The following is a 23655-nucleotide window of genomic DNA, read 5'->3' on the forward strand; positions in this document are numbered from 1 at the left end:
TCCAGCAGGGGGCGCATGTATACACAACCCCCCACCCCCACCCCAAAGATTGACCTACTAGCCATCCAGGGAAGAGGAAAATCTGGTTTATTTTGTTGCAGAAAGACACATTCCACACACACACACACACACAGACAGGACTCGAAAAGCAACAGCCCGGTGATCCCTCCACCACCCTGCCCTGCCCCCCCCCCCCCCCCCAACTTCTCCCCTAATTCCAGCCCTCCCGGGGCTAAAACTTCCAAGCCTGATTCCCCGGGGGCTGGTTTTAAAAAGCAAGTTAAATAGCATGATTCTAAAAAGAGCATCGGAGAGGTGGGGGGAATTGAGGGGCCCCCCCGGGATAAAACCGCTACCCCCAGTTTTGTGGGAGACAGGTGGCCCCCACCTTAGAGACGGGGGGGTTAATAGGCCCCCCCGGACTGCACTGGCAGAGGCAATGAAATGGTTAAAAATAAATGGGGAGAGGGGTTTAAACCATCACATCCCCCCATCCCCCATGGCAGCGTCCGGCCGTCTTATTGCTCATTGGGGTTCGGGTTGGCATCGGGGTACTTGGTGAGGTCAAAGGTCAGCACTTTGCTGATCACGCAGTCCCCTTGCTGTGGAGAGAGGGAGGAAAAGGGGGGGGGGTCAAAGATGGATCAAAAGGGGGGTCACTTCCCCCCACTCCTCCCTACTGAATCTGTGCCCCCCCACTTCAGGCAGGGCCTGTGGTCCGTGCCGCCCCACCCCAATGCCCTGCCCTCCCCCCGATCCCTGTGCCCCTGGAAACAGGCACCCCGACAGCCAGGCCTCCTGGGCCTCACCCCGGGGGCTGGATGGATCGGACAGGGCCCCAGCCCCCAGCAGAGAAGTGGGGGGCATCCCCCCCGTACCTCGGGGTAGACCCCGATCAGGCTCTCGGCCTTGGTGTAGAATTCCTCCTTCAACGAGATGACGATAGCCTGGAAGTTGCAGGTGGACTGCTCTTTGATGTAGTTGGCCACCTGTGGGGGGCATCGGGGGGGTCAGTGGGGGGTCCCCTAAAACCCCCAGCCCAACCCCTCCCCCTCAGACCCCATCCCCAGACCTTCCCCCCAAACCTTCTAAGCTATGGGGGTGGGTCAACGGGGCACCCCCTTCATGACCGCCTCCCCCAAACCACTTCCCTTTCCTCTACCCGCCCTCCCCCCAGCTTCCCGCCCATCACATGGCCCACGGAGGCCCCTCACTGTTGCCCCCCTGCCAGCCCCACACACCTTCCCGATATTGGTGTTGTCCAGCGCAGCGTCGATTTCATCCAGCACGAAGAAGGGGGCGGGTTTGTAGCTGGGGAGGGAGCGGAGATGAGGGGGTGACGGGGAGTTTGCCAATGACCCTGCCCCACAGCCCCCTGCTCTCAACCACTGGACCCCACTCCCCTCCCAGAGACGGAGAGAGAACCCAGGAGTCCTGGCTCCCAGCCCCCGTGCTCTAACCCACTGGGCCCCAGCGTCCCTACCTGTGGATAGCAAACAGAAGGGCTAAGGCTGCTACAGTTTTCTCCCCTCCGGACAGGTTGTCCATGGGCCGGAACCGCTTGCCAGGGGCCACGCAGTTGTAATTAATTCCATCCAGGTACGGCTCTTCGGGGTTCTCCGGGCCCAGGAACGCCTACAGAGGGGATGGGAAGGGCAGTAAGGGGGTGGGGCCCGAATGAGGGGGAGCCTCCAGCCCCAGCATCCCCACTTTCAGATTAAAATCATACTAAAGTCTCTAGCCCTCATGACTGGGGAGAAAAGCTCAAAAGGCAACGGAGCCTGAGTCTGCCGAGAGCCTGAGCCCATCGCTCGCAGAGGTGTGAGCTGCCACGTGCATCTCAATGGGGGTTAACTCCCAACCCAGCGTGGGGTTTGGGCGGAGTCACAGAGGGTCCCAGATGGGGCGGGGGGCGCAGAGCTCACCTGGGCGCTGCTGTTCCGCGACAGAGCCTTGTAGATCTCATCGATGTTCGTGGCCACGGACTCGAAGCAGGCGTTGAACCGGTCAAATCGCTCCTTCTTGATCTGCTCAAATGCCTGCTTGGCCTTCTTGGCGCGCTTCCGGGCCGCCTCAAACTCTGCGGGGTGGGGTGGGGGTGGTGAGCAGGAACCCAGGCGTCCGGGCTCCCGCCCCCCTTCTCTCACCTATCAGATCCTGCTCCCCTCCCAGAGCTGGGGAGAGAACCCAGGAGTCATAGAATCATAGAATATCAGGGTCCTCTAGTCCAACCCCCTGCTCAAAGCAGGACCAATCCCCAGTTTTTGCCCCAGATCCCTAAATGGCTCCCTCAAGGATTGAACTCACAACCCTGGGTTTAGCAGGCCAATGCTCAAACCACTGAACTATCCCTCCCCCCAGGAGTCCTGGCTCCCAGCCCCCTCACTCTAACCCTCTAGACCTCACTCCCCTCCCAGAGCCGGGACGAGAACCCAGGAGTCCTGGGACCCAGGCGGCCGGTACCGTCGGAGGTCTCCTGGAACTTGTCCCGGACGCTCTCCAGTTTCTCCATGGCCTTCATGTTGGGGGCGGCGATGCGCTGGAGGACGCTCTGCTGCTCATTCAGCTTCTGCTGCAGCTGGTTCATCTCCTGCTTGATCTCGTCTTCCGCCTGGGCGTCCTGGGGGCGGGGCAGAAAGGGGGGGTGGAGCCAGCCACTGTCATGCCCCGCCCACCGCCCTCCATGGGCCCATCCAGCCCCATATCTCGCCTTCCCCCAGATCCATCTCCCGGGCCTCAGAGGAAGGTGCAAATCGACAGTGGGGTGGCCTGGAGGGAGACTTGAGAACCCTCATCCGTTTTACCATCAAGCGATCGTCTCCATGGAAACCCTTGCGGGCAGAGGAACCCTCTTCCCCCCGCCCAGTGGCGGGGAGTCCCGCAGGGTCGCTGTGGCAGGGATCTCCAGTGGCAGGGAGTCCCGCAGGGGAATCCCGGCAAGGTTGCTGTGGCGGGATCCCTAGTGGCGGGGAGTCCCGCAGGCTGCTGCCCACAGGGAGTCCCGCCCCCAGGCCCTGTGCGCCGGGATCTCCAGTGGCGGGGAGTCCCGCAGGCCCTGCCCACCTTGAGGTCCTCGGACAGGTCGCTGTAGTCGATCTCGATCAGGGCCTCCCGGGCGTACATGTTGGAGGTGCGTTGGGAGCTGCTGACGGGCTCCTCGCCGTGCGCCCCACCCTGGGGGGACACGGGGGCAAGGGGAAGGTGAGCGAAGGAGGGAACGGGAAGCACAGAGCCCTCCCCCTCTACTGCCCCCTGCCCCTCACTGCCCCATAGTGCCACTCCACTCCCCGCTTCCCGTAGCGCCACGCCCCCCCACTCCTCCAGCCCCCATTTGTGCCCCCGCTGCCCCCCAGCGAGTCCCCCTCCCTTCCCCCACCTCCTCCTGGCTGATGTCGTCCATGGTGCCCTTGGAGAGGGGCAGTTTGATGTCCTGCATCTTGCAGGCCTGCAGCAGGTTGTGGCGGTCGCTGCGCTTCTGCTCCAGCTTCGTCTCGATGGCCGTCACCTCCTTCTGCAGGTGGGTCATTTCCCTGCGGGGAGGGGGAGCGGGCCCGGGGTCACTGGCTGGCCCCGCCCCCCTTCCCCACCCTGCCCCACCGGGGGTCTATCATTCACTGGCCCTGCCCACTCTCCCGGCCCCACCCCCACTGCACCTGAGCCAGTGGCCCCGCCTCCAATGGAGAGCTACCATGGACTGGCCCCACCCCAACGAAGCTAGGTCACTCACTGGCCCCGCCTCCAGTGGGCATCTACCATACAATGGGCCCAGGTCACTCACTGGCCCTGCCTCCAATGGAGAACTCTCAGTGCAGTGGTCCCACCCACTCCGCCAGACCCACATGGGGCGGGGCCAAGTGGAGACTGGCTCGCTGGCCCCACCCCCTGGCTGTCACTCACTTGTTGGCCCCGCCCAACTTCTTGCGGATCTCCTCCATCTCGTGGTTCTTGTCGTTGACCTCGGATTTCTTGGCCAAGTGCTGGTTCTTCAGGTCCTGCAGCTGGGCCATGGTCTCGTCGATGATCTTCATGTGACGCTGCTCCTCCTGCACGGGGGAGGGCGGAGTGAGCCCCGCCCACCCGGACCAGAGCCCCGCCCACAATGCTCCTGGGGGAACGAGCCCCACCCACCACTGCCCATATGGCTCCTCTTGGACAGGGGGAGGAGGAAAGAGCCCCCCTTCACACCATACCCCAACACTGCTCTTCCGGGGTAGCTGGAGAGTGAGCCCCACCCTTCAACGCAGCACCCCCATGCCCATCCCCCTCCTCACCTCCTCCACCCTCCCTTGCCCGGTACCTTCTTGAGCTTCTCGATCTCGGCCTCGTCCTTCTTGACGGTCTGCTCCCACATGTGCACCTTCTCCTGGTCCTCCTTCAGCTGGTTCTTCTCGAAATCCAGCTGGATCCCCAGCCGCGTCTTCTGGTTCTCAAACTCCAGCCTGGGGGGAGGGGGGGGAGTCAGAGTGCAGGGTTCTCCCATCCCCCTGTCCTCTCTAGGGGGCGCCGGCTCCCATCTGGCCACAGGGCAGGGACTGGCTGGCTCAGGGGGTGGGGAATGGGACCTGGAGCCTGTCCCTTCCAGGAGGTGCCAGCTGGCTCATGGGGTCAGGGAATGGGGCCTGGGGCCTGTCCCCTCTAGGGGCCGCCAGCTCCCATCCAGGCTGGTACCTTTTCTTGGCAATCTCGTTCTGCCGCTTCACTTTCTCCTCCTCGAACTCCCGGATGTTCCTCACCCCGATCTCCCGGCAGAACTCCTCGAACACCTCGTCCTCCACCTGCCGGCGGGGGTGGGGGGTGTTGCTGTTAGATCCTGGCTGGGGGATGCCCCTTCCCTGGCCCCATCGGACAGCCCCAATTCTGGGTCTCGAGCTACCAATCTGGCACCACCCAGGAGCTTCGAACACCCCGCACAGCAAACTGATCTCCCCTCCCTTTGAGCAGCAAAAGACCGGCAGGAGCAGAGAGGTGGAACTCGGAGCATAGCCACAGACTACATCCCCCAGGATGCAGCATGGGAGTGCGGCAGGGCAATGCCACATGGACTACACCCCCCACAATGCACTGCAGCAGAAGAGAGCAAGGGACCAATGCTATTTCGACTACACCCCCACAATGCATTGCTGCAGAGCAATGTCACATGGACTACACCCCCCACAATGCATTGCAACAGCTTATCCTCAAACTATTTGCCCCCCTATAATCACCACACCAGGCCACCTGGTAAAGCGTAACCCCCAATATGCATTGCAGCAGGGGACAGGCCAAAGCAATGCCACAATGCGTGGACTATGTCCCGCACAATGCACTGCTTCCAGGACACTATATAGACTACATCCCCCACAATGCACCGCTTCCAGCACGCAGCAGACTATGCCCCCCGCCACCCCCCCACCAGCATGCCTCAGGCTTACCTGGTTCATCTTCTCCTTGAGGTCCTTCATCTCCCGCTCCCGGCTCTGGATGATTCGCTTGATGTCATTGATGCGGGGCCCAAAGTTGGCCAGTTCACTCTCCAGCTTGGACTTCTCCTGCGCGGGAGGGTGGGAGGTGTGAGAGATGGGGGGCAGAATACCCAGCTGGGGGAGCAGCCTACCTTCCCCCCCATTGGCCATTTCCAGATCCCCTTACCCTAGCAGGCCCCCCAACCCTATCCCCACCTGACCGCAGCAGGCCCCCAGCAGCCCTGATCTTGTCCCCCCACACCCCAGCAGGCCCCGCATAATCCCCCAGGACTTTTTACAGCCCCAATCCCCACCTGGGGAACATCTGTCCTGGCGACCCGGCCGATGCCACCTCCCAGAAACAGGTGTCTGGGGACAGAGACTCCACAATCCATTTAGCCAGCCCCCCTCCGACGAACGGCCAAGTCGATAGCAGTAGCCCGGGGGCAATTGCTTTACCGCCGTACCTGGAGGTTCAGGGCGAGGTGACGGGTCTTGGTCTGTTCCAAGTCGCTCTGGGAGTATTTCAGCCGCATCTGCAGCCCGTGGGCTTGGGATTGTACCTGCCGCAGCTCGGCCTCTTTGCGCTTGGCCTTCATTTGCTCCTAAAAGGCACAAGAGAGGATTTTAACAGCAGCCTGATGGCTCACCCGCTGCTGAGATGCAGCCACCTCTAGGGCGGAGCAGCTGGGGAACAGCCGCACATAACGCCGCATGGGGACGGCTCACCCGGCACTGAAATGCAGCCACCTCTGGAGCGGGGCAGCTGGGGAACAGCCGCACATACCGCCGCACAACGCAGAGCTGCCTAGCTCCCAGCACTGCCTGCCAGGAGAGAGCCCCCCTACTGGATCCGATCCCCAACCTCCCTCACCTTTAACTCCTCTGTCAGCCTCTCCTTTTTCTCCTTCAGTTTATCCACGGCCTTCTCGTCCCAGCGCCGGGCCTTGGCCTTCAGGTCGCTGGCGCCTCCGGAGATCACCCCCGACTTCTGGAACAGGGTGCCGTCCAGGGCGACCGTCTGCAGGGGTGAGAGCACGGCAGGTCAGGGCACGGCTCCTGCGATGCACCGGGCACGGCCTCCCGCCCCCCGATGCGCCGCAGCCGGGGCGAGGTTCAGGGATATCGTCTAGACAGCCTGGAAAGGGGCTGCAGCAAACTAGGGACACCGGGGCTAGATGAAATGACCATCAGGTGGGCAGAAAAAAACCGTCCTCAAAGACTACGGGTCGCTGTCAAACTGGGAGGGTGCATCCAGCTCCCGAGGGGCTTGGTCCTGGGGCCGGTGCAATTCGACATTGTCACGGACGATTCGAGCGAATGTGCGGAGAGCGGGCTTATGAAATCTGTGGCTGAGCCAGGAGGGTCGCCAGCCTTTCGGAGGGAGAGATTAGAGCTGGGGTCTGAATTCAGCAAGATGGCAGGGAGCCAGGACGCCTGGGTTCTCTCTCCAGCTCTGGGAAGGAAGTGGGGGTCTAGTGGGTTAGAGTCTGGCGGGTGGGGGTGGGAATCAGGATTTCTGGGTTCAATGTCCTGGGTCCAGCTCGGGGCACCGCACGTGGAGGAAGATGGGGCGAAACTGGAGAGGGTCCGGGGAAGGGCGACAAAGATGATCCGAGGTTTTGCAAACCCGACCTAGGGGGAAGAGGCTGTGACACGGGGCGTGTTAGTCTGGAGAGCGTGGGGGGTTAGGGGGCCGATAACAGGCTTCAGAGCCGCGAAGGGCTGCAGGAAAGCGGCCGGGATCAGCTGTTCGCCGCGCCCGCTGATGGCAGGACAAGAAGCCACGGGCTTCATCTGCAGCAGGGGAGACTGAGGCTGGCAAGCAGGAAAAGCTTCCCCGTTCGACGGGGAGCCAAGCGCCAGAATCGGCTCCCAAGGGGGGGGGTGGAAGCCCTGTCATGGGAGGGGGTTGGGCAAACCCCTGCTGGGGTGGCCTAGGCTGACTCGGGCCCGTCTCAGTGCCGGGGGGCAGACGGGACACCCTTTCGAGATCCCCTCCAGGCCCATTTCTAGGATTCTGCCATGCGGCTCCGGCCCCCGCAACGCACCAGGGTGGGAAAGAAAGCCAGGGGTGGGGGGGCTGGGAACCCGGACTCCTGGGTTCTGTCCCTGGCTCTGAGGGGAATGGAGTCTAGTGGTTAGAATCAGGGGCTGGGAACCCAGACTCCAGGATTCTCACCCCAGCTCTGGGAAGCAAGTAGAAGGGGCCTAGTCGTTTGGGGGCGGGGCTGGGAGCCAGGATGCCTGGGTTCTCTCCCGAGCTCCGGGAGGGAAGCGGGGGTGTTTAGTCGGTTGGGAGGCAGGACGCCTGGGTTCCCAGCTCACCTTGTGCCTCTGGTGGCCCCCGAAGGCGATGCGCCGGGCGTCCTCCACGTTGTCGCACACCAGGGCATTCCCGCAGGCGTACTGCAGGGCCTTCTTGATGTGGGGCGGCTCATAGCGGATCACGTCGATCACCAGCTTGGCCCCCTTCAGCTCCCGCAGCTTCTCGTCCGTGGGCTTCACCTGCGGGGAGAGGGGGAGAGATCGCAGGAGACTCCCGGTGCAGTGGGGGGGGGGGTGATCACAGAGCCAGTGGGGAGCGGAGGAGACAAGCACGTGGGGGGGAGCGCCAGCCAGGGACCCCTTGCTACCAACCAGCAGAGCCCCTGGGAAAAACGCGGCCAGCTAACACTCCCGGGGTCACCCATCAGCACTGGAAATTAGGCACCCCCTGGCAGTGAGTTCCCCAGGTTGACTGTGCGTTGGGTGAAGGAATATGTTCGCTCGTTTGATTTAAACCTGCTGCCTGTTAATTTCAGCGGGTGACCCCTGGTCCTTGTGTTACGTGAAGGGGTGAATGACACGTTGTCCACGCCAGTCACGAGTTTAGAGCCCCGTCATATCCCCCCTCAGTCGTCTCTTTCCTAAGCTGAACAGTCCCGGTCTCTGAAATCGCTCCTCAGATGCGAACGGTTCCAGACCCCCAATTGTTTCCGTTGCCTTTCTCTGTACTTTGCCCCAATTCTAATATAGGTTTCGAGAGACGGGGCGCCAGATCTGCCCACAGCACTCAAGGCACCATGGATTTACACAGCAGCACGGTGATACTTTCGGTCTTATTCCCCATCCCTGTCCTAACGCGCCGTGGGGCTTTTGGGACGGCGGCCGCGCACACAGAGCAGGTGTCGGCCCAGAACTACCCAGGTCGAAATCGACGCCGACGGAGACAAACCGCAGCCTATTTACGAAGGAAAGACAAAGGCTCGGGTGGGTACATCCCGGGCTGCGAAGAGCCAGGCTGTGAGCGGTCTCGTGAAAGGGAGCCCCAAGCGCTGGAGGGGTCTGGGGGGAGCTGGCACGGGCTGGGCGTGGATCTGAAGGGGAGTCGGGGGGCTGGCACAGGCTGCTTCACGGGGAGCATATCACAGAGGGGCCAGGCACTCGGGGGTCAGAGTGTGCCTATCGCCGACGGGGGCCGAGAGGGCAGGCGGCGGGGGAGCTACGGGTGGGGAGGGGAAGGGGGGCTCACCTCCAGGTAGTCCAGGGGGAGAAAGGTCTCCGGCTCGCCCCGCTGCTCCTTGATGTACTGGATGCAGTCCCGGCCTGTCTTCTCCGAGTCCACAATGATGGCGTCCATGTTCTTGCCCAGCACCTTGGTGACGGCAATCTGGTATTTCTTCTGCGTGGGCTGGCAGAGGTCGATGAGCCGCCCGTACTGTGTGGGGGGACGAGGGAGGGACAGGGGGTGAGCGGGGCAGGGACCCCCCACTCCCTGCTGGTCCAGAGACCCCCCCATCCAAGAGCCCCTTCCCAGAGACCCGTCCCCCAAATCCATCTCATTTCAGAGACCCCCTCACCCCTCCTGTTCGAGACCCCCAAATCTCACAGCCCCTTTCCAGCGACCCCCAAAATCTCTCCTGTCCCGGAGATCCCCCATCCCTCCTGTTCCAGACCCCTCCAATCTCCCAGTTCCTTCCCAGAGACCCCCAAAAACCCTCCTATGCCAGAGACCCCCCAAATCTCAGTCCCTTTCCAGCCCCCTAAAAATCACTCACCCCAAAGAGCCCCCCACCTCTGTTTCAGACACGCCCCCAAATCCCTCCTATTCCCAAGACTCCCCCCCAACTCCCTCCCGTGCCAGAGACACCCCCCCATTCCCAGACACTCCTGCAATCCCTCCTGTCCCAGAGCCCCCCCCCCCCCTCCTGTTCCAGAGACCCCCAATGCCCCCATGAGCTCCCCAACCAATGGGAGACCCCAGCAAGCCAACAGTCCCCTCCCAGCTGCCCCTCTCCCCCCAAAATTACAGAGCCAGAGACCCCTCCGCCACCTCTCTCCCCCAGGCACCTGGCCCCACCCCCCATGCGCCAGGGGAGCCAGCGCCCCATAGATCGCCTCCCGCCCGCCACGCACCACGGAGCCGGGATAGAGGCGCTTGATGCTCTCCATGATCTCGGCCTTGCGCTGCTGGCGGCTGTTCTCCTGGCGGTCGATGCGGGCATCGCCCAGCTGCTCCATCACCTGGTTCAGCTCCTTGTTGATTTCGTCAATGCGCCGCTTGGCCAGCTCCACCTCCTCCGTCAGCTCCCCCTCCAGCTTCTTCTGCTCCTCCAGCGACTGCCTGCGGGGGGCGCCGGCGACTGCTCAGGGGACCGCGCCTCCCTGCCCGGGGAGAGAGCCCCCTGCTCCCCCCAGTACCCCCTGCCCTGGGAGAGTACCCCCTGCCAAGCCCCCCACTCCACCCATTACTCATTGCCCGGGGACCGCGCCCCCTGCCGAGCCACGCCCCCTGCTCCATGCAGCAAGCGCCCCCCAGTACCCCCTGCCCTGGGAGAGTGCCCCCTGCCAAGCCCCCCACTCCACCCATTACTCATTGCCCGGGGACCGCGCACCCTGCTCCATGCAGCAAGGGCCCCCCAGTACCCACTGCCAGGGGACAGTGCCCCCTGCTGAGCCCCCCAGTACCCACTGCATGGGGACAGCACCCCCCGCTACCCCCCCCCCTGCAGCACACTGCCCCCCCAGTACCCACTGCCAGGGGAACACCCCCCTGCCGAGCCCCCTGCTCCCTGGCCCTGATTGCCAGGGGAGAGCGCCCCCTGCTCAGCCCCCAGAGCACAGCACCCCCTAGCGCCAGCAGGGCAGGGCGTACTTGCTGGTAGCGATGTACTCCTCCAGCTTCTCAATCCGCTTCTGATTCTCCTCTATCTCCCGCAGCTTCTGCTTGATCTTGGCCTGGGGAGGAGACGCAGCGTGAGGTGGACAGAGAGACGGACGCCTGCGCCGGAGACGGGGGAAGGGTGGGTAGCAGGGCCTGCTTCCGAGCCCAGGGCTTAGACATCAGGAAGGAGCTCGTTAGCCTCTGGGCTCGTGACGGCCGCACCGAGAGGGAGGAGCCGAAATTGGCGACAGGGGCAGGCGGCGTGGGGAGCATGCCCAGGGGATCCCGGCAGTGTGGGGTGCGGGGAGAGAAAATTGGGGAAGGATCCTAGGTCCGGTCTCACCTCGGTCTCCACTTTCTTCCTCTCCTCCAGGTCCAGCCGGTCCTGATCCGCTTTCTGGTCCCGATTAAATTTCTCCAGCTCCTGGGCCAGTGTGGCGGCTCTTTTACTGGCCTCTTCCTTTAGCCGATGATATTTCTTCACCTGCAAGGGGGAAGAGAACAGGACAGCACAGCATCAAATCTCAGATGCAGAACGACACTGCACGGGGAGGGGTCGCTTGGCACTGAAATGCAGCCACCTCTGGGGTGGGAGAACTGGGGAGCTCTCAATTTAGGACAGGAAGTGAAAGAAAATCCTGTCTGTAACTGAAACTGCAGGGGGCTCATTCTGGGGGGGCAGAATAGGATCCCCAAGGTCAGAATTGACCCAGATGCCGGGGTTCACACTCCAACGCCTCAGAAAAAAGGATCTTAATAAATACAAAGGTTCAGGGCATCATCCCTAGGCAATCTCTGGCAGCCTAGCCCCCCGCCCCACTCCCTGCAGCCCAGCACCCCACCCTGTACCTGGTTCTCTTCCAGGGTAAGGTCTCGCCCCTGGCTCTGGCTCTCCTCCTCCATTCGCTCCTCAAACTCCTGCCGAGCCTTCTCCACCGACAGCATCTCCTTCTCCAGCTCGTCCATGTCGCCTTTGCGCTTCTTGTACTGCTTCTGGGCGTTCTGCAGGGACTTCTTGGCTGCCTCCAGCTTCTTGATCTTGTGAGAGGTGTTCTCCTTGGCCTTGATGTACTGAGGCCGCTTCTGGTTCAGCTCGGAGTCCTTCTCCCTGGGGAAGTGGGGGGGGCACCATGGGTTCCAGATCCCCACCCCGCTCTAGGCTGTGCCTGTAGGATCCTAGGACATCCAACTTGGACAGCCCACCTGCTCCATTCTAGATTACAGCGCTTCTAAGGTGCATTTCTATGCCGTTCTAGACAACCCAACCTAGACAGTGTCAGCTTGATTGTGCTAAATCATGATTCTAGATCATACGTAATGTTCTAGGACACCCAACCTAGTCAGTGTCACCTACCTCATGCTAAATCACCACATTTCTAGATCATACGTGATGTTCTAGAACAGGCAACCTAGACAGCGTCACGTTCTTTGTTTTGAATCACCTTGTGTCTACACCATACATAACGTTCTAGGCCACCCAACCTAGACATTGTCATCTGCCAGACCTGTATCACTGTGTTCTAGACCATACACCTGTAGTGTTATAGGCCACTCAGCCTAGCCACTATGACCCTGCCTCATTCTAAATCACTTTGTTTCCAGAGTTTACATTCATACAATTCTAGGCCACCCAACCTAGACAGTGTGACCTGCTCCATTCTAGATCACCTCATTCTGGAGCAGCAGTTCACAACCTGTGGCTCGCTTCCAGCCCAATCAGCACACAGCTGCATGGCCCCTGTGAAATCCTCAGGGCCATAGAGATAGTATATATAGTGTGTGAATGCAGCCCACATAACACAGAGAGAGCTGCATATGCGACCCACAATGGTAAATAGCTTGAGAACCACTGTTTTAGAGAGTATATTCATACTACTGTAAACCACCCAACCCAGACAAGTATGCTCTAGATCACCTGAGATGCTCTAGATCAACGTTTCTGGAGTCTATATCCATCCCGTTCTAAGCCACCCAACCTAGACAGCATCACCTGGCCTATTCTACACCCCGTTTTCTAGGATACCAGAGTGGCATTCCAGGCCATGCAATGCAGACAATGTCATCAGCCTGATTCTAGAGTGCGCATCCAAAATGATGTAGATCACCCACTCTAGACAGTGTTACCTGCCACATTATACATTACCTTGTTCTAGAGCATATGACCATACCGTTTCAAGTCACCCAATTTATAGTTCACCCACATTCCTGCACCATCAGCTCCTGTTCTAGATCAGCCATGATTCTAGAGGGGACCACGACCACCGTCATTCTAGAACAAGCCCCATTCCACACTGTTCCACCACCAGGCCCACTCCAGAGAAACCTCCATATACCACATTCTAAACGGTACTAATGTGGAGCTAGACTGACCTAACCTCCTCGACCAACCACCCCTTGTTCTAGACAATGCAATGTTCTGGACCATGCTACTGAGATCAGAATCACCACTCTACTAAATTTAATCACCTCCTTCCAGCCCAGGACACGTTCTAAACCTAACTCCATTCTAGAATGTAATGCGACCCTGCTGGCTTCAGCCAACCTTACTCAAACCATACTGCTGCCCCGTACTTTGGTTCAAGACCTAACTCAGTTCTAGACCATCCTTCCAAACCATCCCTCTTAAAGATTATACAGCCGCCCTCAGCTCTAGACCCAGTTCCTTTTAGACTGCACCCAAGATGCCCAAGACTATATCAGTATCCCTTCATTCTAGATTGGGCTCCTTACCAAACCACAGCACATGCATCGGTCCTGCCCCCCACTCCCTTTCTAGAATCTTACCTCCAGTTCTACAGTGCAGCCCTATCCCCGCTCCTGTTCTAGTGCGCCACAGTGGTTCTAGAGTATAGCCCACACCCACTCATGTTCTGCCATCTAGCTCCCATTCGAGAGTAAGACTCTGCCTGTAGTGTAATGTCCCATTCTAGAGCAAAGCCTCCACATCTTCTAGTGCAACCCATAATTTTACAGCACAGCTGCCCCCCGATGAACTGAGCTGTAGCTCAGGAAAGCTTATGCTCAAATAAATTTGTTAGTCTCTAAGGTGCCACAAGTCCTCCTTTTCTTTTTGCGAATACAGACTAACACAGCTGCTACTCTGAAACCCCTTTCTAGTGCAACCCCAGGTTCTAGAGTGCCGCGCATATCCACTCATGCTCTAGAACAAGACCCAGCTGCAGTGTCCTCCATCCCATCCTAATGTGCTAGACCATGCTCTAAACCAAGAAGGGGAAGGGCCATTCTAGAGCTCACAAGAGCTAGAGCTCTTCTCCTGTTCTAGAGTGCGCAGTAACCTGATCTAGAAACTTTCGTCCTATTCTGCAGTGCACTGGTCCAGATTGTCTTCATTCTCCAATTCTAGGTCATAACAGCACCCTCTTGCTCCAGTGTCTCCCAGCCCCACTCTGGAGCGTGGTCCCCTCCCGTTCTAGCACCCAAGTTTTACTGCATGCTGCCCTCACTTGATCTCCTTCTCGATCTGCTGCTGCTCCCTCATCATCTTGCCCAGCTCCTTCTTCTTGTCCTTGAGCTCATCCTCCACCTTGTCCATGCGCTTCTTGTCCTTGTCGATCTCCTTGTTCTTGGAGCCCAGCTCCTTGTTGAGCTTCTCGATCTCGGCCTCGTTGTGGTACAGCTTGAAGAGCTGCAGCTGGACCTGGGCCCGCACCACCTCGTCCTTCAGGCGCTGGTACCGGTCCGCCTGCCCAAGTCATGTGTGTAGTAAACACCAGGTCGGGGGAGATTCCCACCCCACCACCTCCCCCCTCTTCTGCCCTGGCCCCTTGGAAACCTCGCCATACCTCCTCCTCCTTCTGCCCCCCAACTACCCCTGCAGATACCACCCTACTCCCTGCAGATACCTCTGACGCAGGCCAGTCAAGGGATCCCACTCCACCCTCTACCCCCACCCTGATATCCTGCCCCACGCATTAGGGATCCTGCCCCACCCTTTACTGCCTCCCGAAATCCTGTCTCCACCCTTCCTCCCAAGACATCCGTCCTTCTCTGTCCCGCTGAGGGAACCCCCACCTGAAGATCCCACCTCCCGCTCCTCCTGCTGCCCCTGCCCTTCTAGATTCCCCTCCCTACCTCCCAACCCCAGCCCCCGCTCCACCTTCTTCTTGTGTGCGCAGCCTCATCTGCCCGCCCCCTCATACACTAGGGCTCCCCACAGGCTCCAGAAACTGTGTCCAGCCCCCTACTCCCCATGCCCTCCAAATCCCAGACAGATCCACCGCCCATTAGAACCCTCTCACAACCCCCACTCCCCACGCTGCTCCCACCTGACCCCCAAGTCCCGCCCAGCCCCCAAGCGCCATCCACTAGAACCCCCCTGCGCCCCAAGACCCATCCAATATCTCCCAGATGCCCCACCTGCTAAAGCCCAGCCATCCCTGAAAACACCTCACAACACTTAGAGACACCACCCCAGCCCCTAAATTGCTGTCCCACAGCCCCTACCCCCACTAACCGCCCAGAAAGACTATCTCCTCCTGCCTCCCACACACCCAGAGATTCCCCCCCACCCCTTACTTCCCCGCCCCACGGGCCCAGTCAGCCCCCCCCCACACCTCCTCCTTCTCCTGTTTGGCCTCCTTGCGCTCAGCCGCGATGTTCTTCTTGCGGTGGTAGTTAAACTGCGTGTCCTCCTCAGCCTTCACCATCTCCTTCTTGCGCTTGTCGTACTCCTGGGCCAGCTCCCCTGAGCGGCTGATCTCCTCGAACAGCGCCGTGCGCTCCTTGGGGTTCTTCATGGCGATCGACTCCACCGCCCCCTGCGGAGAGCGGGCCGGGGCTGGGTCAAGCTCACAGACCCAGCCCGGTCTCTATCCTTCCTTCCCCCCCTCCTCCCCAGCCTGGATGGCCCCACAAGCCGTGCACCCCCTGCCCCTCACCTGGAAGACGAGAAAGTTCCTGGCTTTGATGAGGATCCCCAGCTTCTCCAGCTCCTCGCTGTACTCGCTCAGCTGCACCACTTTGTTATTGATCTTGTATTCCGACGAGCCCCCTGCAAGAGATGGCGGGGTCAGTCCCAGCTGCGCCAGGGGCGAGCCCCCCGCGGCCCAGCCCCCGCCCCCCCGGCGCCACCCCCCCGGGTCTCACCCACGATGACACGGGCGAAGGTGCGGTCCTCAGCCCCGTCCTCGGAGTACACCATGCTGACGAAGGCCCGGTTGGCGGCCGGCTTGCCCACGGGCGCCCCGTGGATCAGGTCCCGCAGCGTCTTCACCCGCAGGTTGCTCGTCTTCTCGCCCAGCACGAAGCTGATGGCGTCCATGAGGTTTGACTTGCCTGGGAGAAAAGGGGGCGGGGGTCTCAGGGCCCTGGGGCTGGGCTGGGCTGGGGGGGGGGGGGTGTCTCAGGGCCCTGGGGCTGGGCTGGGCTGGGCTGGGGGGGGGGGTGTCTCAGGGCCCTGGGGCTGGGCTGGGCTGGGCTGGGGGGGGGGGGGTGTCTCAGGGCCCTGGGGCTGGGCTGGGCTGGGGGGGGGGGGGGGGGTGTCTCAGGGCCCTGGGGCTGGGCTGGGCTGGGGGGGGGGGGGGGGTGTCTCAGGGCCCTGGGGCTGGGCTGGGCTGGGGGGGGGGGGTGACACAGGGCCCTGGGGCCGGGCTGGGCTGGGGGGGGGGGGGGGTGTCTCAGGGCCCTGGGGCCAGGCTGGGCTGGGCTGGGGGGGGGGGTGTCTCAGGGCCCTGGGGCCGGGCTGGGCTGGGGGGGGGGGGTGTCTCAGGGCCCGGGGGCCGGGCTGGGCTGGGCTGGGGGGGGGGGGTCTCAGGGCCCTGGGGCCGGGCTGGGCTGGGCTGGGGGGGGGGGGGGTGTCTCAGGGCCCTGGGGCCGGGCTGGGCTGGGCTGGGGGGGGGGGGGTGTCTCAGGGCCCTGGGGCCGGGCTGGGCTGGGCTGGGGGGGGGGTGGTGTCTCAGGGCCCTGGGGCCGGGCTGGGCTGGGCTGGGCTGGGGGGGGGGGGGGTTGTCTCAGGGCCCTGGGGCCGGGCTGGGCTGGGCTGGGGGCGTGTCTCAGGGCCCTGGGGCCGGGCTGGGCTGGGCTGGGGGGGGGGGGGGGGGTGTCTCAGGGCCCTGGGGCCGGGCTGGGCTGGGCTGGGGGGGGGGGGGGGGGGTGTCTCAGGGCCCTGGGGCCGGGCTGGGGGGGGGGGTGTCTCAGGGCCCTGGGGCTGGGCTGGGCTGGGGGAGGGGGGTGTCTCAGGGCCCTGGGGCCGGGCTGGGCTGGGGGAGGGGGGTGTCTCAGGGCCCTGGGGCCGGGCTGGGCTGGGGGAGGGGGGTGTCTCAGGGCCCTGGGGCCGGGCTGGGCTGGGGGGGGGGGGGGTGTCTCAGGGCCCTGGGGCCGGGCTGGGCTGGGGGGGGGGGGGGGTGTCTCAGGGCCCTGGGGCCGGGCTGGGCTGGGGGGGGGGGGGTGTCTCAGGGCCCTGGGGCCGGGCTGGGCTGGGGGAGGGGGGTGTCTCAGGGCCCTGGGGCCGGGCTGGGCTGGGGGAGGGGGGTGTCTCAGGGCCCTGGGGCCGGGCTGGGCTGGGGGAGGGGGGTGTCTCAGGGCCCTGGGGCCGGGCTGGGCTGGGGGAGGGGGGTGTCTCAGGGCCCTGGGGCTGGGCTGGGGGAGGGGGGTGTCTCAGGGCCCTGGGGCCGGGCTGGGCTGGGGGGGGGGGTGTCTCAGGGCCCTGGGGCCGGGCTGGGCTGGGGGGGGGGGGTGTCTCAGGGCCCTGGGGCCGGGCTGGGCTGGGGGGGGGGGGGGGTGTCTCAGGGCCCTGGGGCCGGGCTGGGCTGGGGGGGGGGGGGGTTGTCTCAGGGCCCTGGGGCCGGGCTGGGCTGGGGGGGGGGGGTGTCTCAGGGCCCTGGGGCCGGGCTGGGCTGGGGGGGGGGGTTTCTCAGGGCCCTGGGGCCGGGCTGGGCTGGGGGGGGGGGGTGTCTCAGGGCCCTGGGGCCGGGCTGGGCTGGGGGGGGGGGGTGTCTCAGGGCCCTGGGGCCGGGCTGGGCTGGGGGGGGGGGGGGGTGTCTCAGGGCCCTGGGGCCGGGCTGGGGGGGGGGGGTCTCAGCGCCCTGGGGCTGGGCTGGGAGGGGGGGGGGGACCTGGACTGTACCACGTGCCTTTCAGGGAGGATTTGTCCTCAGGACTAAGCGACCCCTCCCAAGGGGGATGTTGGTCAACGGCCCGCACCCCCCCCCTTCCCCCACACGGGGGGGGTCGTTCTGCCCCTTCCCCCACACGGGGGGTGCTTTCCATGGACTGTACCATTCCTCACTGGGGAGCCCCATGGATTGCCCTGCCCCCATGGGGGGCGTGTCCATGCCCCCCACTAGCCGCCCCTCCACCACAGGGACATGGGGCCCATGGGCGGCCCCATCCCACCTCGGTCCCTCATATGCGGGGGGCGGGAACAGTCCCACGGGCTGAACCATCCCCCACCCCACGGTGGGAAGGAGGGTCCCGCGGGCCGTGCCACCTCTCGTAAAGAGGGGGGGGTTCCGTGGACCGCACCATCCGGGGCTTCCGTGGGCCGTACCACACACCCCGGGGGGGGGTCTTCCGTGGGCCGTACCACCCCGCCAGTGGGGAGGGGGGTTCCACGGGCCGTACCACAGACACCCCGTGGGTGGGGGGGCGGTCTTCCGTGGGCCATACCACCCCGCCAGTGGGGAGGGGGGTTCCGTGGGCCATACCAAAGACCCCAGCGGGGAGGGGGCTCCCGTGGGGCGGGGGGAGCCGCGGGCCGCACCACCCCACTTACCGGAGCCGTTGGGCCCGATGATGGCCGTGAACCTCCGGAAGGGCCCGATGATTTGCCGCCCCTTGTAAGACTTGAAGTTCTCGATCTCGATCAGCTTCAGGAACCCCATGGCTGGGGGGCTGCGGGGGGGTCCCGGGGGAGGGAGGGCTACGGCGGCCCGCGGCGGACACGGGGCCCGCGAGCGGTCGGGCGGGAATCGCGGCTCGGCCACAGCCACCCCCCCCCTCCGCCCGGAGCCGCCACCAGAGCAAATCTCGCGAGAGTTCAGGTGGGCGGGGCTAAGGTGGGCTCGTTTGCAGAGAGCGCGCGGCTCCTTTCCGTCACCAGGCCGCGATTCAGAACGAGATTTGCATAGCAGCGTCACGCCTCCTGGGGTAATTTGCATATAGGGTCCCGCTCCCGGCGTTTTCTCCGCGCTGATAGGGCCGCGCCTCAGAGCCTGATTTGCATATCGTGACCGCCCTCTGCGCTCCCTCCCCACTGATAGGCCCGACGCCGTCATTTGCATAAAGGGGCGGTTGGATGGCACCAAGTGGGAAGGGGGAAAGGGAATGGGCTGTCCCGTTACCAGGGAGACCAGGCTCTAAACAGAGAGCGAGAGAGACGGGTGGGGGCTTCGGTGAGTGGGACCCCGGCAGCCAGAGGGCGAGGGGCCAGGGACCGCGGTCAAAGGGTAGGGAGACGGGGTCAGAGGTCAAAGGGCAGGGCGAGGGGGTCAGGGGTCAAAGGGCAGAGAGGGGGTCAAAGGGCAGGGTGAGGGGGTCAGAGGCTAAAGGCAGGGAGAGGGGTCAAAGGGCAGGGTGAGGGGGTCAGAGCTTAAAGGCAGGGAGAGGGGGTCACGACGAGGGTGTTCAGAGGCTAAAGGGTGGTGTCAGGGGTCAGGGGTCAAAGGTCAGTGCAAGGGGGTCAGAGGGTTAAACGGTACAGTGAGGGGGTCAGGTATTAAGGGGGAGAGGGGTCAAAGGTCAGGGGAGCACCCCAAAGGTAAGAGGTCAGGGGTCAAATGTCAGTGGAAGGGGGGCCAGAAGGTTAAAGCTTACAGCAAGTGGGTCAGATATAAATGGGAGAGGGGTCAGAGGTCAAAGGGTAGAGTGGCGGGGTCAGAGGTTAAAGGGCAGAGAGAGGGGGTCAGGGCAAGGGTGTTCAGAGGCTAAAGGGTGGTGTGAGGAGGGCCAGAGGGCTGGGCCCAGGGGTAAGAGGGCAGGGTGGGGGGGGGTCAGGGGTCAAAGGGTACATCGAGGTTGTCAGATATTAATGGGAGAGGGGTCAAAGGTTAACAGGGTGGGTGTGGGGGTCAGAGGGTAACTTGCAGATAGGATGGGTCAAAGTCAGAGGTGGGGGCAGAGAGTAAAGGTCAGGAGGCAGATTCACCATGTCCAACCCTCAGCTTCGGGGACCCCAGATTTAACCCCCCTCCTGCCAGAGTGGAAAGGTTCCCCCCAAGATCTTTCAGAGCTCTACAGGAACCAATGCCCTGCTCCCCTCCACAGGGAGCCCGGACTCCTGGGTTCTCTCCCTGGCTCTGGGAGGGGAGTGGGGGTTGGTTGGTGGGCGGGAGCTGGGAGCCAGGACTCCTGGGTTCTAACTTTCTTTCCTCCCACGTAGGCGCCAAGATGCACAAAGTGGACCTACTGCTGGAGACCAAGGAGGTGGCTGCCCGCGAGGCGCGGAGGGAGCGAGAGAAGCAGCGGCTGATCCGCATCTTCAACTCACGCCACCGCACCATGGGGGTGAGCCCCGCGGGGACCCGCTGCGTCCTCCAGGGGGTGCAATGCTGGATGAGGGGCTGGATCTGAGCCCTCCCCCCAACCGGAGCCCAGAGCAGGAGCAACGGCTGACCGGCAGGGAGGGCTCTTACCTACACAACTCCCGTGTGCTACCCCCTCCAAGGGGCATTTGGCGCCCATCACCTGCTCAGTGCTTGGCCTCACCCATCTGGGTATCAGGGAGCCCTGGCAAAGTTGGGCACCATCTGCTGTGGAACAAGCTGAGATCCAGCACCTAATTTCACTCAGAGGCCACCTAGCAGACACCAGACAGGAGTGAATGGTTTTTAGATCAATGGTTCTCACACTCTTGTACTGGGGACCCCTTTCACACAGCAAGCCTCTGAGTGCGACCCCCACCCCCATAAATATATAAAAAAGTGTTTTTAATGTAACACCATTATAAATGCTGGCAGCAAAGCAGGGTTTGGGGTGGAGGTTGACAGCTCACAACCCCCCCATGTAATCAACTCACAACCCCTTGAGGGGTCCCGACCCCGAGTTTGAGAATCCCTGGTTTAGATTGCAAGCCTGGGTTCTGTCCCCGGCACTGGGAGGGGAGTTGGGTCTGGTGGTTAGACCGGGGACTGGGTGCCAGGACTCCAGGGTTTTCTCCCTGGCTCTGGGAGGGGAACGAGGTCTAGTGATTCAAGGGGCGAGCGGGGGAGTCAGGACTCCTGGATTCTTTCCGCAACTCTGGGAGGATTTTTGCCTCCTCGGTAGCTCTCCCCTGCCCTTCTCCCCAAGGTGGACATGGAAGCCCTGAGGAGTCAAGTGGAGGAGTGGAAGCTGAGAGTGGAAACGGAGAAACGCCGGGATGAGACCTATGGTGAGAACACTGGACAGTCCTGCCTCGCCCACCCCTTTGATCTCTGGGGGAGGTGCCCCTGAACGCCAGCATCAGAAAGCAATGCGTGGGGAGGAGTAGGCGAGTGAGATGGCAGGACAGTGGGGGTCCTCTGTCTCTGACCAAGATGAGGGCTGGCTGTGGCAGGGAGATCCCAGCTATTCCAGCCCTGGTCTCTCCAGCAGGGGGCGCCATGGGGGTTGGGGCAGGAGAACGGGCTCAAGATGGGGGGAGATGCCCACTACTCCAGCCCTGGCCTCTCCAGCAGGGGGTGCTATGGGGAGTGAGACAGGAGCACTGGCTGCTGGGAGGAGCTCCTTGCTGCTCCAGCCCTGGTCTCTCCAGGAAGGGGCGCTGTGGGGAGCTGGGCAGGAGCGCTGGCTGGTGGGGGAAGAGGGGATCTGACCCTCTTTCCCCACAGACGCCGAGCAGGTGCTGTGCGACCGGGTGGCGCAGATGCTGGAGGAGGAGGAACGTCAGCGGGTGCGGCGCCTCCACCAGGCCGTGCAGGAGTTCCGGGAGCAGGAGCAGCCACCCCACACCCGGCGGGAGTGGGACCTGTACAACCCCGAGGGGCTGCGCCTGGACCAGCCAGCCCGGGTCAGCGACTATGACCCACGCTGCGGTCCTGCCAGCCTGCAGCGCTTCGCCGGCGAGGACCTGGCGCTGCCCACCCGCCGTCGGCTGCAGCAGGAGCAGCAGTGCCGCAGCCTAGAGGACCAGTGCGCCGAGCGGCAGCGGGCCCTAGCCGACGCCAAGTATGCAGGTGGGAGCATGAGCACAGATCTAGTGGTTAGAGCAGGGGGAGTGCAGCGCCTGGGACCCACAACTCCTGGGTTCTGTGGGAGAAAAGTGGAATCTAGTGATTTAGAGCAGGAGGAGGGGGCTGGGAGGCAGGACTCCTGAGTTCCTTCCCTTCACCGGTCTGGGAGAGGAGTGTGGTCTCATGGTTAGTGCGGAGAAAGCTGGGAGTCAGGACTCCTGGGTTCTACGGAAGGACAGTGGGGTCTAGTGCTGGTTAGAGTGGGGGGAGCTAGGAGCCCGGACTCCTGGGTTCTCTGGGAAGGGAGTGGGGTTGAGTGCGTTAGATCAGGAGGGAGGAAGGACTCCTGGGTTCCCAAAGTAAAGCCACTCAGGGGCTCTGTGCACTGTCCTGGCAGACACGCTGGAGGATAAAAAGCGGGTGGAGCTGGATCTGCGGGCACAGCAGCTGGCCCAGCTGGAGGAGGAGTGCCGCCGCGCCAAGGATCTTGCCACGGCCGACTACAACCGGGCCCAGGTAACCCCCTAGCCACCAGACGGGGACCAGGGGGGTGGGGGCTGTGGAGCTGGCAGACCTTAGCATGGGTTGGACAATAGGGCTGGCTCCTCCGCCCCAGGGGATTGTGGGATACCAGGTCTCACCTGCTCCCTTGCCCTGGTGGGATGTCAGGGCAAGACCACTCTGGGGCTGAGGGGGTCCCCACGCCTGGGGCTCAGGGCCAGGTCTCCTCTCTCCCCCCAGGCAGCGGAGGCGGCGGAGCAGCACCGGCTGGCGTGTCAGCGGGAACAGGAAGACAACCAAGCCGAGATCCACAACCACCTGACGGGGCAGCTGCTGACAGAGGATCCAGCCGTGGCCGAGAGCCTGCTGGGGCCTCACCGTGTCATCACCGACCGCTGGAAAGGCATGAGCCCGAAGCAAGTGGAGGCTGTGTGGAAGGCCCAGGAGGAGCAACGCCGGGAGAACCAGGTCTCCAGAGGAAGGGAAGGGAGGGATTCCAGCAGTGGGGGACGTGGGGAGCGCAGCCCAGTGCGAAATGGGGCACCGTTCCCCCCCTTCACCTGCCCCTCTCTCTGCCCCCCCGCAGAGGCTGCGGGAGGCGGAGCAGCAGCGGGAGGCTGAGTGGGAGGCGCAGCGGCAGCTGGCAGCCCGCGCGGCCATGGCGCTGGAGGAGAAGGAGCGCTTGTCCCGGCTGCAGCTGAGGAAAGGCCTGGATGCCTACAACCAGCAGCTGGCACAGGAGCAGAGGGCACAGTGAGTGCCCCCCCAGGGCAGGGATGGGCCCTGGGGGGCTGGGCTAGGGATCCACGAGGAGCAGGGCAGGTGGGGGTGCAGGAAGAGGTGGGGCTACATGAGCTGCGGAAGCAGGAGAGGGAGAGATGGGGCAGGGGCAGAAGTTGAAGGGGCAGGGCTGGGGCTATATGGAGGCGGGGCTGGGAGGTACAGATTACAGAAGGGGCGGGGCCAGGTGAGTTAGGCTGGCGGCTAAGCCCCGCCCTTTGTCTTGCAGGCAGCAGTACCTGCAGAGGGAGGTGTACACCAATGCGCCCAGCGCCCAGCACCACCTGCAGTTCAACACCAGCAGCCGCTAGGCCCAGCCCCGCCCCACCAACTTTGAAAACCCCCTGCCCCGCCGGGACACGCCCCACCCCTGCCTCCTGCCCCGCCGGGACACGCCCCACCCCCTGCCCCACCGGGATATACCCAATCCCCACCCCCTGCCCCAATCACTACCCCCACCCTGCTGGGACATACCCAATCCCCAGTTCCCTACCCCACGGGACATGCCTAATCCCAGCCCCCTTCCACACCGGGATACCCCCAATGCCAGCCCCCTGCCCCAATCACTACCCCCACCCTGCTGGGACATACCCAATCCCCAGTTCCCTACCCCACGGGACATGCCTAATCCCAGCCCCCTTCCACACCGGGATACCCCCAATCCCAGCCCCCTGCCCCA

At 63.2% G+C, this 23655-nt stretch overlaps 2 protein-coding genes across 6 annotated transcripts; one reads left to right on the top strand and one right to left on the bottom strand.

Annotated features, from left to right (window-relative positions):
* Positions 1 to 70: 70 nt before the first annotated feature.
* Positions 71 to 18675, bottom strand: SMC1A (structural maintenance of chromosomes 1A). The gene is made up of 25 exons (XM_037888512.2): positions 18320 to 18675; positions 15694 to 15882; positions 15486 to 15598; positions 15162 to 15365; positions 14052 to 14290; positions 11437 to 11695; positions 10931 to 11071; positions 10579 to 10661; positions 9840 to 10047; positions 8956 to 9141; positions 7770 to 7949; positions 6316 to 6462; positions 5909 to 6046; positions 5412 to 5528; positions 4669 to 4775; positions 4298 to 4439; positions 3898 to 4043; positions 3377 to 3530; positions 3064 to 3174; positions 2464 to 2620; positions 1926 to 2080; positions 1484 to 1635; positions 1242 to 1311; positions 879 to 989; positions 71 to 602 (listed from the first exon to the last, which is right to left on the bottom strand). The coding sequence occupies exons 1-25, from the start codon at positions 18426 to 18428 to the stop codon at positions 519 to 521; spliced, it is 3702 nt and encodes a 1233-aa protein (XP_037744440.1). The 5' UTR covers positions 18429 to 18675; the 3' UTR covers positions 71 to 518.
* RIBC1 (RIB43A domain with coiled-coils 1) lies at positions 18596 to 23382 on the top strand. 5 transcript variants are annotated; one of them, XM_037888538.2, is made up of 8 exons: positions 18596 to 18693; positions 19925 to 20049; positions 20833 to 20914; positions 21354 to 21698; positions 22093 to 22211; positions 22437 to 22664; positions 22783 to 22949; positions 23206 to 23382. In XM_037888538.2, exons 2-8 carry the CDS (start codon positions 19933 to 19935, stop codon positions 23285 to 23287), a joined length of 1140 nt encoding a protein of 379 aa, XP_037744466.1. In that variant the 5' UTR covers positions 18596 to 18693; positions 19925 to 19932; the 3' UTR covers positions 23288 to 23382. The 5 variants fall into 5 exon arrangements, with proteins under 5 accessions (XP_037744466.1, XP_037744467.1, XP_043390336.1 ...); XM_037888539.2 differs by lacking the exon at positions 18596 to 18693 and adding an exon at positions 18897 to 18938; XM_043534401.1 differs by lacking the exon at positions 18596 to 18693 and adding an exon at positions 18898 to 18992.
* The last annotated feature ends 273 nt before the right edge of the window (positions 23383 to 23655 follow it).

This window comes from Chelonia mydas, chromosome 23, assembly GCF_015237465.2.
Source record: "Chelonia mydas isolate rCheMyd1 chromosome 23, rCheMyd1.pri.v2, whole genome shotgun sequence".
NCBI lineage: Eukaryota > Metazoa > Chordata > Testudines > Cheloniidae > Chelonia > Chelonia mydas.